General features: G+C 41.6%; 2 protein-coding genes across 11 annotated transcripts in view; one reads left to right on the top strand and one right to left on the bottom strand.

Moving 5' to 3' along the window:
• LOC125451349 (dual specificity testis-specific protein kinase 1-like) overlaps nt 1-14,972 on the bottom strand; it is a 178,462-nt gene that overhangs the window by 19,303 nt on the left and 144,187 nt on the right. For all 3 annotated transcript variants that reach the window (XM_048528379.2, XM_048528378.2, XM_048528377.2), the window contains 2 exons: nt 2,902-2,992; nt 662-745 (listed from right to left, as the gene is read on the bottom strand). In XM_048528379.2, the coding sequence (XP_048384336.2) occupies nt 662-745; nt 2,902-2,992 (175 nt within the window). The remainder of the gene's footprint in view (nt 1-661; nt 746-2,901; nt 2,993-14,972) is intronic.
• Nucleotides 1-14,972, top strand: part of LOC125451350 (beta-1,3-galactosyltransferase 4-like) — a 63,727-nt gene that overhangs the window by 41,424 nt on the left and 7,331 nt on the right. The window lies entirely within an intron of this gene.

Here is a 14,972-nt window from a genome sequence, read left to right as displayed (position 1 = left end):
TGCCAAGAATCCTATCCTTAATCCTGTACTCAGCTTTCAAATTCGACCTTCCAAAATGCATCACCTCGCATTTATCCAGGTTGAACTCCATCTGCCACCTCTCAGCCCATCTCTGCATCCTGTCAATGTCCCGCTGCAGCCTATAACAGCCCTCTACACTGTCAACGACACCTCCGACCTTTGTGTCGTCTGCAAACTTGCTGACCCATCCTTCAATCCCCTCGTCCAAGTCATTAATAAAAATTACAAACAGTAGAGGCCCAAGGACAGAGCCCTGTGGAACTCCACTCACCACTGACTTCCAGGCAGAATATTTTCCTTCTACTACCACTCGCTGTCTTCTGTTGGCCAGCCAATTATAGCTGTATCCTTCTTCAACCATACAACCCTTCCAAGATCTCTACTTCTCAAATTCTGGCCTCTTACACATCATGATTTTCTTTGTTCCACCATTCAGCAATCTAAGCCGTAAACCCCAGAATTTCCTCACTAAATGTCTCTGTGGTGCTCCTTAAAATCTCCATGATTGAACAAGATTTTGGTCTTTGTCTTAACGGTTCCTGTTGTGTCTTGGTTACATGTTACCTGATTATCTTTTACATTACATTTTTTAACATTTTGCTGTGTTAAAGGCACTTAAATGAACGTGAATTGTTCTTACCGCAGTGCGGGGCAGATAATCTGGATCAGCTGGTATCCGGGCAATGATCTCGCACAAAATGATGCCATAAGCGAAGACATCGGTCTGCAACAGGGATATATGCAATCAGAATGAGTAAAGGGAGATCTTTAAAGCCTGATTATTTACAGCAAATTAGCCTTACAACATAAACCTTTGTTCATGGAATGTGTGTGTTGCTGGCTAAACCAACATTTACTGCCTGTACCTAATTGCCTAAGGTGCAGTTAAGTGTGAACTATGTTGCTATAAGGGTCTGGAGTCACAGGACGGCTAGGCATTAGTGAACCAGTTGGATTTTTGGTCAATTAACAGTGGTGACATGATCATCATTAGGCTAACTTTTAATTCCAGATTTTAATTGAACTCAAATTTCCCTATCTGCCGTGGTGGGATTAGGGCCCACGTCCCCAAAATGTTAGCCTGGGATTCTGGATTATTAGTCTTATCACTATGCTTGTGTATTGCTGCTTCTTTAAAAATTCACTGATGGGATGTGTGCACTTCTGACTAGACCAGCATTTATTATCTATTCTAGTTGTCTTTGAGAAGGTGATGGTGTGCTGCCTTCTTGAACTGCTGCAGTCCTTGGAATATGGGGACAACTGTAATGCATTAGGGATGGAGTTACAGGATTTTGACCGAGCAACATTGACTTGGAAATATTTCACTGTTCCTTCAAAGTGGTGCGTTGTTTGGAAGAGAACTTGTAGGTCACAGTGTTCCCATGCATGTGCTGATTTTGTCGTTCTTAATGGTAGTGGTTGTGAATTTGGAAGGTACAGTCTAATGATCTTGCAGTGAATATTGTAGATGGTACACACTGCTTCCATCATCAGTGGTGCATGGAGTGAATGCACAAGATGGTGGATGGAGTGCCAATCAACTGGGTTACTTTGACCTGTATAATATTGAGCTCCTTGAGTGTTGATGGAATTACTTAAATCCAGGCACATGGACAGTATTCCATTACACTCCGGATGTGTGCCTTATAGATTTGGACAAGCCATGCGTGGATAGAAGGTGAATTACTTGCTGCACAATTCCTCTGACCTGGTCCAATTCAGTTTCTGGTGAACAGTAACAAGTAGGATGTTAATCTTTGGTGTGCAAGTGATGGTAATACTATTCAACATCAAGGGATGATAGCTAGATGCTCTCTTTTTGGAGATTCCGATTGCCTGGCATATGTGTGGTGTGAATGTTACTTGCACATATCAGGTCAAAACTGGATGTTGTCTAGGTCTTAGTAAGTATGGACATGAACTGTATTGGTATCTGAGTCATTGTGAATGATGCTGAGTATTATGTAATCAGCAGCAGACATAGCCTCTTCTGACCTTACGATGGCACGAAGGTCATTGATGAGGCAGTTCAATGAGCTATCTCCGGGAGGACGATGGAAATTTTGCTTGTTAGGTCCCTATTAGTCCTTTCTCCACACTTCTCTTATGTCACCCATCAATGCCAGATTCACATTTTTAATTTTAAAAAAAACATGTCACGTAACTTCCATTAACTTACAAAGACATAAAATAAAAACAGGAGGCCTGTGTTTATAGTGGTATGTAGTCACATCTCTGAACAGGTTGATTAATAAAGATTTTTTTAGAATATTTTTAAAGAATATTTTGGAATTTTCACCCTGCAAACTACATTCAGGCCTAGAGATCTGCAATCTCCCCCAGGTTATAAACCGTACCAGACAATCTGGTTCAGAGTCAAAGGAGGGACAGCCTATCTGCTCCAGGACCAGAGAGGGCCAGAGAGTCTGGTCAAAAGCCCTTTGGGCAACAGTGACTCCTGGTGAGAGTGGTTGTGGACGTAGGGGTTATGGAGCATGGAAACAAAGATACCAAATGTGTTATAAACAGTATCACTATCTCGCTGTCAATAAGGAGGTCTGTTATATAAAGTATTGCTCTTGTTCAGCACATTACACACGAAGTTCTTTGGGCATGTGTCTTTGGACTGTGATTGGGCTCAGTTCCAGTTAAAGCTTTATCGGTCTCTTTCCTCAGTGCAGGATAAGGGAAATGAGAGTTAGTGGGGAGTGTTTGCTTGTTTCTTTTGGCTAAATAAAAGCAAAATATGGCAGACGTTGGAAATCTGAAATAAAAACAGGAAATGCCAGAGAAACTCAGCAGGTCTGCCAGCAAAGCGAGAAATAGTGTCAGATATGACTGTTCTTCAGAACTGTTTCTTTTAGCTGCCTGATTTACCTTCTCATCATATAATTCTCCCCTCAGAACCTCAGGTGCCATCCAGTATGGTGATCCAACCACTGCTAAGGGCTCCTTCTCTCCATCACCACTAGGATAGAACACACAACAGTACTAAGTGACTACTTCATCTTGTGAACACTACTGAATTTTAGGTCAATTTCTACAAACTTTATAAATGTTGAGAATAGAAGTGTGTGTGTGTGTATGTATATAATATACATAAATAAAGTTGACTTAGAGTAAGGAACTGAATATAATGCAACCAAATTTGCAGATGACAAAAACAGGATGAGAGAATTGTCATATCAGCTACGATCCTACTGAATGGCAGACCAGGCTTGAAGGTCCATGGTTTCTGCTTTTTCACTGTAACCCTTGCCCACTAACTAAAGAACCTCTATCTGTGTCTTAAATACAATTAGTGAAATGACCTCCACAGCCTTCTGTGGCAATGTATTTCCAGATTCACTACCTTCTGGGTCAAGAAATTCCTCCTCATCTTAGTTCCAAAGGATTGTCCCTTTGTTCTGAGGCTGTGCCCTTGGGTCCTGGTGTCTCCTAATAGTGAAAACATCTTCTCCATGTTCACTCCATCCATGTCTCTCTGTATTCTGTAAGTTTCAATCAGGTCCTTTCCCCTCATCCTTCTAAACCCCCATCAGTTATAGACCCCAGAGTCCTCAACTGTTCCTCATATGACAAGCACTCAGAGTGTTACAGCATGGAAATAGACCCTTTGGTCCATCCAGTCTGTTCTGAACATAATCCCAAACTAAACTAGTCCCACCTGCCTCCTCCTGGACCATATCCTCTGGATCATTCTTGTTACCCTCCTCTTGACCCTCTCCAATGAGCACATCCTATCTTAGATACATGGTTCAAAACTGCCCACAATATTCCTAATGCAGCCTCAGCAGTACATTTCTGCTCTTATATTCAAGCTGTCTTGAAATAAATGGTAACATTGCATTTGTTTTCTTAACTGTCAACTGAATCTGCATGTTAACCTTAAGAGAATCCTGAACTAGGACTCCCAAGTTACTTTGTGTTCAGATTTCTGAAACCTCTCCCCATTTAGAAAACAATCTGTCCCTCAACTCTTCTACCAAGTGCATAACCTCACACTTTTGCACATTGTAGGCCATCTGCCACTTCTTTACCAACTGTCCTAGCCTGTCCGAGTCCTTCTCCAGCCTCCCTGCTTCCTCAATGCTACCTGATACTCCACCTATCCTTGTAAACTTAGTAACAATTCCCTCAGTTCCTTTGTGTGGATTGTTAATTTAGGAGGTGAATAGTTATGGTCCCAACATGACCTCTGCAGAACACCACTAGTCTCTGGCTGCCATTCTGAAAAAGACCCCCTTATCCCCACTCTCTGCCTTTTGCCAGTCAGCCAATCCCCTATCCATACTAGTACTTTGTCCTAATACCATGGATTCTTATCTTAATTAGCAGCCTCCTGTGCAGCATCTTGTCAAAGGCCTTCTGGAAATTCAAATAGAACATGTCCAGTGGCTCCATGTCTAACTTGCTCATTACCACCTCAAAATAATTCATGAAGCCAGCTTGATTCAACCTTATTTTATCATGCTGTTCCAAGTACTCAGCAATCTCATCCTTAATAATGGATTCTAAAATCTTACCAATGAGAGGGTTCAGGCTAACAGGCCTTTCAAATTTCCGGTTTTCAGCTTCCCTCCCTTCTTAAACAGGGGTGTTACATTAGTCATTTTCTAGACATCTAGGATCCTCCCCGACTCCAGTGACTCCTGATAGATCACCAGCAATGCCTCTACAATACCCTCAGCTAACTCCTTCAGAACCATGGTGTGTAGTCTATCCAGTCTGGGTGATTTATCCACCTTCAGACTTCTCAGCTTCCCCAGTAACGGCCACCACACCCACCTCTGTCCCCTGACACATGAACTTCTGGTATGCTGCTTGTGCTTTCCACTATGAAAAGTGCAAAGTACCTTTAAGTTCCTCCATCATTTCTTTGTTCCCCATTACTACCCTTCCTGCATCATTTTCAGTGGTCCAATGTCCACTCTTACTTTTCTCTCACCTTTTAGATATCTAAAAAACTTTCAATGATCTTTTATGTTACTAGCTAACTTATTCTCATATTTCATCTTCTCCTCCCCATCGCTTACAGTTGTTTTAGTTGTCCTTTGTTGATTTTTAAAGGCTTTCTAATCCTATGGCTAAATTTGCCACATTGTATGCATTTTCCTTTGTTTTTATGCTGTCCCTGACTTGCTTTGTCAGCCATGGTTGCCTCATCCTCCTCTTAGTAAGTTTCTTCTTCCTTGGGATGAATCTCTGTTGTGCCTCTTGAACGGGCCCCAGAAACTCCTGCCATTGCTGTTCCATTGTCTTCCCTGCTAGACTCGCTGTTTCAACTCTGACCAACTCCTCCGTCATGTCTCTGTGGTTACCTTTATTCAATTGTAATACAATTTCATCGGATTCCTGCTTTTCCCTCTCAAACACAGGGTGAATTCTATCTTATACATAGTACACGTGGTAATGAAGGGAATGAACATTGAAAGTGTTGTTTGTGTTGTCAATTGATTAATCTGCTTTGTCCTGAGTGGTGTCAAGCTTCTTGAATGTTGCTGGAGTTGCACTCATCCGGACAAGTATTCTGAAAAAAAAAATCCTCACTTATGCTTTTTCAATGGCAGTTTGGCAATGGGCGACAAGAGTTTCTTGTCACAACATTCCTAGGCTCTGACCTGTTCTCTTAGCCAAAGTACTTAAAACAGTTAATGAGGAAGGGTCACTGGACCCACAACATTAACTGTTTTCCTTCACAGAAGCTGCCAGACCTGCTGAGCTTTTCCAGCAACTTTGTTTTTGTTCCAGTGTTTTGACAAGGGTTTAATGAGGTCAGGAACTGAATGAGCCTGGTAGAATATAGACCAACTTCCCGTAGGCAAGTTGTTGTTGAGGAAGTGTCGCTTTCAGGAGTGTCAATACCCCTTGTCGGTTTTGTATCCTGCCCCTATAACTCCTTCTATGGCTTGGCATTGTATTTTCATCTCATTATGCTCCTGTGAAGTGCCTCAGCAAATTTACTGATGCTGGTTTCAATAGATGGATGTAATTGAGAGCTACAAGGGTATCTCTGTGATTGGCCTTTGAATGGAGATAGAGACGAGCATCAGAAAAGTGCATCAGTTTACTGAATTAAGTAGTATTAAAAAGGTAAACAGGCTTGGGCTTCAGTATTCCATCAGAGCCAGTCCGAGAAATTTATGAATAAATTCAATGCCACATTCTGATCTACTTTATTAGAGGCAGCCTGCTGAGCAGTTGGAGTTTGACCTTTTGAGATTTGCTCTACATCGAAGTGGTTGCACTATCTTGACAAGTATATGGATGACCTAATCAAATGGGAGACATTTTACAGGCTGCCAGAGGGCCAATGCTGTCATCTAATTGCTGATTTAACAGCTCCACTCAACAAATTACCCAAAGGTCAGAGAAAATGAGATGTCATACCAAAATGTTTACGGGCTTATTGAACATCAAGCCGTGAGACACCAGGCTCATCCACCAGAAACAAAGCCCAACGTTTAGCAAAAGATCAACCCAGACTTTGGGGACTGTGAACAGATCATACCAAATCATCCAGACCCATGAGGATATTTACTCATCTTTCCTCTTTATCCAAACATAATCATATTATACTTCTAATGCAACATTTTTAATTAAGAGCCAATATACATGTGTCACACTAATTACACACCCAGCTAACATCTACTCAGCAAGTGCTGTAAAAGGAACACTCTGCTTCAACCAACAGTGTTGTCAGTTTTTATACGGGCCAGATATAATAAACTGAAAATCAGACGATTATCTAAAACTAAGCCCAAACTTCAATCTTTAAATTGGAGACTGGACTATGCCTGTATAACCTCAGTCCAAATATCCTGAACCCTCTAATCTTATACACCTGATGCTTGCCCTTTAGGTTTGATTTAATTGATTCCAACAAAGTATTGACAAATGCATTTCAAAAATCACTGGATAGTACTCATTCCTTTAAATTAGAAAGTGAGGTGTTCAAGCCCCTCAGATTGACATTAAAGATCATAGCAAAGATATTATTTGCAAGTAAAACTGGGCATTATCTGGATGCCATCATGTTGTGGACTGACAGATTTTGCTGTACACAAACTGGCTACTGAATTGGCTGCATTACAATGCATAATGCATTTTTAAAAAGTTCTGAATTGGCTGTAAGGTGATTTGGGTCATCTTGAGGTTATGAAAAATTGACTTGCATTTATATCACACTTTTCACGACCACCATGTTTCAAGCTGCTCCACATATAATAAAGTACTTTTTGAAGCATAATCATTATTTCAGTGTAGGAAATGTGGCAGGTGATCTGTGCACAAGCAACAATAAATTAGTGCTGTGATAATGACTAGATAACCTGGGTTTCGTTCTGTTAATGGAGGGATAAATATTCACCCGGCACTTTCTTTTGCCTGACATAGTGCAACGGGATCTTTTATGTCCCTGCAAAGCAGGCAGATAGGGTGTCGTGTTAATGTCTCATGTGAAAGTTGGCACCTCTAACAGTGTAGCACCGGAGTGTCAGTCTCATGTGTTCAAGTGCAGGAGTGGGACTTGAATCTGGAATCTTGTAACTCAGGAGGAGTGTGTGAGCAAGTGTTATGTGAATGCAAAAATTATTCAAGGGAACATCTCTAATCTCTATGGGGAGAATGAGGTAATCTACTCTCAATCTATCGCAGCCCTTCTCTTTGTCTTTACTGTGCAGCACCGGGCCCCTGTACCCTATTCTCTGTGCCTTCCTCCAGCCTACTTCCCTGGATCCATAACTGATTAAAAAGTTTTAGACCTTGTACCTACCAGGCTTAAGGATACATTATTGGCCTGCAAATGTTAAGACTTTCATTCCCACAGATGCTGCCTGGATTTATAGAATAATTGCAGTGCAGAAGGAGTTCATTTAGTGTTTGGTGTCCAGGCTGCTCTCTGCAGAAACAACTTGGCAAGTCCTGCTCTTTACTTGTAACTTGCAAATTTCTTTTCTGTTCAGGTACTTATCCAATTTTTTTTTGAAAGACGATTGTACCTTCCTTTACCATACTCATAGGGAGTGCAATTCAGCATCCTGTTCTACATCCAGGTCATATGTGAACCTGCTGCTGTTTAGCACTACATCAAGCTGTGTGAGTGTGGTGTGTTGAAGGAAGCACCAAAACATTTGAAAATTTGAGACAGGTTCTTCTGGACAAAAAAGGACCCTCACAGACATAGATAGCAAGAACTGCAGATACTGGAGTCAGAGATAACCCAGTGTGAAGCTGGAGGAACATAGCAGGCCAGGCAGCATTAGGGGCAGGAAAGTCGATGTTTTGGGTCAGGACCCTTTTTCAGAAATGTTTGTACTTAAACTTGATCTGTATTTACCTCATTAACAGGATAGTTGGTATTCTTTACCTTTGAAAGTTTCTACTTTCATGCTGCTTGTCTGCTTCATTTTATGCTTAGATGATTTAGGGTGGTCATATTTGTAAGTAACCAGGTCCATAGGACTTCAGTGATCAGACTGAACAAGCACAATGATGACTTTACATATTTAAAATAATTCTTAACTGCAACTAGGTTCCTTTACTGTTGCTGGGTCAAAATCCTGGAATTCCCTCCCTAATGGCATTGTGGGTCAACCCACAGCAGGTGGGCTATCGCGGTTCAGGAAGGTAGCTCACCACCACCTTCTCAAGGGCAACTTGGGCAGGTAGTTAATGCTGGCCAGCTAGTGATGCCCATATCCTGCAAATGAATTTAAAAAAAACCTTTATGAAAGAGTGAGAAAGTTGTGTAAGGTTTTTATATCAATTCGAGAGAGATTTGAATGTAACTGAGAAATATTTCTCTCTTCCAATTAATGCTCTCATTGCAAACTCTTTGGCCCCAACAATTGAAATTATTTTTTGAAACGTGTTTGACCCAATATCACATGAGCGCACTGGCCTACTAATAAATGCTCAGACTCTCTGGGTCTTGGTAGGAGGCACCTTCTATCCAGCACATTGTGATAATCCGGTGTCCTTATTACAGGAACAGGAGGCATGAGATGCTGAGATAAGGCACCATGATGTACAAGAATTATACTTAAAGCAACTGTGCAGGAACACATCCCAAGTTGCAGCGCTTTACAAGTTGTAATGCATCAAGAGTCAGGGATGGTTTATATGTAACATAATAGCAAGAGGGGTCTGGAATATGTCATAAGCTATAGAATACAGACAAGTTCCAACAAAATCATGAAACCTGAGAATGAAGCTGAAGTACCATATTAATGGTAACTAACTGCAGAAAAATCCTGCCCCACTGTTCATTACACTGCAGAACAATGAAATTACTTATATTGTGCCCAATACAACCTCATGACATCTCAAAGCATTTTGCAGCCAGAGGGCCCATTTTAAAAGTGTGGACCATGCACATGACATAGTTTCACAAACAGCAATGACTAAATGATCTGATAAGCCTATTTTTTTTATCATGTCAGTTTAAAGATTAGTATTGGCACAGACACCAAAATAGTGCCCTGAAACTTCCACTTTAGAGGACCAACCAGTCCTCTGTTATCCAAACTTCAACGCCTCCAATAATGCAGCACTTTTACCTAAGGATCATCTTGGATCATGCACTTGTGTCCCTGCAGTGGATCTAAATGCCTTGTTACTCAGCATTGGATACTATTACTGAGTCAAGGTGGATGGCTACACACACAATTCTATTTGTTAGACAGATAGAAGCTTACTTCTGTTATTTGTTGCTTGAGAGTTGGAAACCAAGGCGGCTGACAGGTGCTAGCTGTAGAAGTTGGACATTATTTGTACAGAGATTGTTATGACCCAAACGCCGAAAAACCACAATTTTAATGGGGTGGCCAGGAATTTATGGGTGGAAACTGAGGGCAATGAAATAGATTGATTAACAACAGAATAAAATTGGAGCAGTAGGAAATAGAATTTCAAGAACAGAGAATGAATGGGAAAGAGAAAGGAGGACAAAAGAGAGGGGATCTTGAAAAACGGCAGCAAAAGAAATTTGAACTAAAATAGCTTGAGGTGAGGATCAGGAACCATACAATATTTCATGAAAACATCACTGGTTCAGATTTGAGATCGCAGGAAACTTGGTTTGCTCATTTAATTCCTAAGTTTGAGAAGACAGGGGTAGGATCTGTATTTATCGCTTTCAAATAGATAGCACAATATTCAAAGTGGCTAGCCTTTATAATCGCAGGGTAAGTGTTTGTAAAAGGAATGCACAAGGTTTACTCTTTCTTGAAGAGGAAAATGCCACTGATTGCAAAGCTCTGAAAAAGGCCATTCTATTTTATGCTGGAGGTGTACTGTCAGAAATTCGAAGCCCTCAGGCTTGGCCCGACCTACCTGGAATTTAAAAAGGTATGGGCAGCCTGCTTTTCACCAGTGAGTACAAACACTCGAGAGAAGCCACTTATAAAAAAAAAAACCTCTGAACTAATTCTCCTTGAAGAGCTTAGAAGTTCTGTACCCTTCTTAATAAGAATGTACCTTAAGGAATAGAGAGTGACTGGATCCAGGCAAGCTGCCACACTAATGATCAAGAGCTGATCCACAAACCCCTGCACCCAGAGAAAACCTTCCCTAGTCACCCTCAATCGGGAGAGAGGGAGATGCTAGGACACCTTCTCAGGACAGAAAGGATGGTGCTGAGATGAATGGTGAGGGCAAGAAACTGGTCAGTTTTAACTAATATAAGGTAGAGTACATCCAGACCAACCACTGGAGGCCACAGGAAAAAACAGTGGGACTTACAATACAGAGAATGAGAGTCAGAGAGCATAGCAAATCAGGCTATGGCTCTGCCTGTGGTTATAAAGTACTCCTGAGAATTACCAGCATTTTTTTTATCTAAAGAAAGGTTGGCCACATTACCCCAGTTTGAAGATGACCTTCCTCCAGAGCATGCAGTAAGTACTAAGGTGCTGATGAAATGTTTTGAAGGAGAGTATATGAACATCCCGACTTTACTCTGTGCATCTGGAGTGTAGTGCAACCTTATGCTGGACCAGTGACCATGGGGGTCGTCACCATTTTGTCTGTGGATGGGATCAGCCTGCTTCTCAGCAACAACCTGGAGGGACCAATGGTAACAACATCACCAGTGGTCACTAAAGGAGCCTGCTGAGATCAAGAAGACTGAACAACTACAGAAGGAAGTGCTTCGCATTTTCCAAGTCTGTGTTCATACAGTTTATAACTAGACAGGCTCAGCTAATGGAGGCAGAGGTGGCACTGCAAACAGAATATGTTTCAGTCTGGTCATTCCAAAACCTTTTTTGGCATTTAGAAGAGCTCCAAGGGGGTAATAAATAGAACATTTTTGGTCGCAGCCCAACAAGCTGACACACTTAAAAACTCTAGCTCAGACTTCTCACACTGAAGCTGAGGCAGAAGCAGTCCCTGAATACCACCACATTGTGAACAAGGTGCTGATGTGGAAAGGAAACCATCTTCCAGTCATGGACATTCAAACAAGGAATGAACGTAGAAAAGTACAGCATAATACAGGCCCTTTGGCCCATGATGTGCCAAACTATTATCCTATTAAGATCAAACTAACTTGCATACCCCACATTACACTATCATCCATGTGCCTATGTATCTCACTCCATTACCACCATTGGCAGTGCATTCCACACGCCCACCACTCTGTGTAAAGACCCTACCTCTGACATCTGCCCTATACCTTCCTCCAATCACCTTAAAATTATGGCCCCTCATAATAGTCATTTCCACCCTGGGAAAAAGTCTCTGGGTATCCACTCTATCTATACCTCTCATCATCTTGTAAACCTCTATCAAGTCACCTCTCATTCTTCTTCACTACAACGATAAAAGCCCTAGCTCCCTCAACTTTTCCTCATAAGACCTGCCCTCCAGTCTAGGCAGCATCCTGGTAAATCACCTCTGCATCTTCTCTGAAGCTTCCACATCCTTCCTGTAAGGAGGTGACCAGAACTGAACACAATATTCTAAGTGTGGTCTGGCCAGGGTTTTATAGAGCTGCAACATAACCCCACAGCTCTTGAACTCAGTTCCCCTGCCAATGAAAGCCAACACACCATACACCTTCACAAACTTATCTACTTGGGTAGCAACTTTGAGGGATCTATGGATGTGGACTCCAAGATCCCTCTGTTCCTCCACACAGTTATGGATGGTTATCCAACAGGTGGTCTTGTTTCTGAGGTGCCTTATGGGAAATATTTCAGGTAGCACACGAGATTCCAATGGCTGGGCATGTCAGTATGTGCAAAGCCCTAGCCCACGTCAGCTAGTATTTTTACTGGCCAAAGCTTCACAAAGATACAGTAAGGTTTTTGCAGACCCTGTCACATGCGCCAGGTTGTGGATTAGACCCAGCCTGCAATAAGACTTCATCAATGCTAGGAAACTTGGGGAATTGAGACCCCAGATCAGGGAAAAATGCAATGGCTCCATCATCTCAACATGTTAATGCAACACCACCGCCAAAAAAGGGAACAGTCAGGCAATGGTCTGTCCCATTGCCAGTGTCCTAAATGGCGAGGACAACAATATACATGAATTGGGTGGAGACACAGTGAGGCCCACATTGAAATCTCTACTACCCAGCTAACCAATATAGAAATACTGGAAAACCTAGGCTCTTTATTCACCCTCTTAAGCACAGAACAGTGAACAGACTTAATGAGGCCACTCACTGCATTCAAGGCTTGTGCAGAGACCAGCCAGGTCATACCACCCTAGCTTGTCATGGGATGAGACCCTTCACATGGAGGTAACATTTCTAATGGCTAGGTCCTGAAGAGCTGGCCCAGGTTCAGAAGGAGATTAACTACATGCTGAAGCACCAACGTCACATCACAGCTGGAACTACCTGGATGTGCTTATGCCCAAGCTACACAAGGCTCTACATTGACTATCGAATAGTTAAATTTGGAGACCAGATTGAGTCTTACCCAAGAACTGGCTGGATGATTGAACAGAGTATTGAACACAGATAAAGCCATGACACTGCCAAAATAGATTTATTTAAGGAGTATGGGAGGTTACCTTGACAGCCCACACAAAGGAAGCCCCTCCGTTCCTATCACCCAGATGCAATATGCCAGAACTGAGTCATGCCATTTGGATTTAGAAATACCCCAGCCTCTTTTTAAATTCTGATGACCCAGATAATAGCAAGCTCATCTAATTGTGTTGTTTACCTTGACATTCCCTTAGGGCACAGCAACACCTGGGAAAAACAGTTGGAGCAAGCCCTCTTCCAGAAAATAGGATCAGCTGACCTAGCAGCCAATCTTGCAAAAAATCAATCTTTCTGGGACATGTAGTTGGTCAAGGACAAGTACTGCTCATGGGTGCAAAAAAGTGGAAGCAGTAGCAGAATTCCCATTTCTGCAGTATGGGAAATCATGAGGATCTCAGGAGTGTGAGAATTTGATTGATGGTTTGTGTCAAACTTAAGCACAATAGCCACACTGCTGACAGACCTACTACAGGAAAAAGCAGAGATAGTATAACGTGAGAAGTTGTAAACTGGCTGTCAAACACAAACACATAGATCTGGAATGGATGCAGAGAGACTACAGTCTATATTGACCTCTGTGCTGACTTGTTAACTTACATGGAAAGTTTAAGACCCAAATCAGCAGCTTATTCCATTAGAGTTTATTACTTCAACCATACCAGTGGAATATAATCCACATTGCCAAGAAATCAAATGTGATTGCAGAACCTGTCTAGAATTTCCAGAGGCCTGGTTAGGACTGAAAAGATTATATTGACTGAGGATAAGAGATTAAATGTATGTGTGCTTGTGGATTTGTTGTTTTATAAATTTAATTTTTTTAAAAAAAACTTAGTAATAAATTGGAAAGGATTTTATTTCATTCATCTGCATGGAAAGTGTTATGACAACAGTGATAATGCTGGAACCCTGAAGTAATGCAGATATTTTTAAACTTGTAATTCAAAGAGCTTTTTTTAAAAAATGAAAAAAGAGGGCTGAATCAGCCATAAATGGCTATGCATAAAGGAAGGTTCTCTCTTAAGAGAATGCATGCAATGTCATACTTGGGGATGCAAAGGGCATTCCAAGACAGGGGAAGAAGCAAGTCTAAACAGATCAGATAATGAGAGGCTGTCAAGCTCCTGCGGAACAGCAAACCATCTCTTTTGGATTATGTCCTAAACTGTGGGCAGATTTTGTGTTTTTTTTCCTTTGAAGAAGAGTAACAAAAAAAAGGAGAGTGTGATTGTCTTTGACATTAAGATTGCATTAAGGAGCCTTAACAAAATCAGAGTCAGTGCAAATTGGGAGAAGATAGCTGTGGTTATTGGTGGTCTGTCATCTCAAGTTCAGGATATCTCTGCAGGCATTCCTCAGGATAGTGTCCATCTTCAGCTGCTTCATCAATGGGTTTCCCTCCACTCCAAGGTCAGAGTGGAGATGTTCACTGATCATTGAACAATACTCAATTCCATTCATGACTCTTCAGATATTGAAGCAACCCATGTCCACATGCAACAAGTCCTGGACAATCCAAGTTTGCGTTGACAGGTAGTAAATAATGTTTGCGCTACACAAATGCCACACAATGACTAATTCCAACAAGAGAGATTCTAACCATCATTCCTGACATTTAATAACATTACCACTGCCACATCCCCTCCTATCAACATCCTGAAACTCAACTGTTTATCCATATAAATAACATGTACAGTAGCACCAAATGAAATACAGTGGTTCAAGAAGCAGCTCATCACCAGTTTCTCAAGGGCAACTAGGGATAGCAATACATACTGATCCAGCCAGCAATGCTCAGATTCTATGATTTTTTTTTTAAAAAGCACAAAGACAGTGTATCAAAAGCCAGTTTCAACGCTGCTGGAATAACCTATTGGAACTGAATATTCTGGTGTGTACAAACCTGTGTTTGAGTGTTAGCATATTTATGAATGTCACAGTTGAA

The sequence above is a fragment of the Stegostoma tigrinum genome, chromosome 3 (assembly GCF_030684315.1).
Source record: "Stegostoma tigrinum isolate sSteTig4 chromosome 3, sSteTig4.hap1, whole genome shotgun sequence".
NCBI lineage: Eukaryota > Metazoa > Chordata > Chondrichthyes > Orectolobiformes > Stegostomatidae > Stegostoma > Stegostoma tigrinum.
This window is presented reverse-complemented; position numbering and strand designations above follow the sequence as displayed.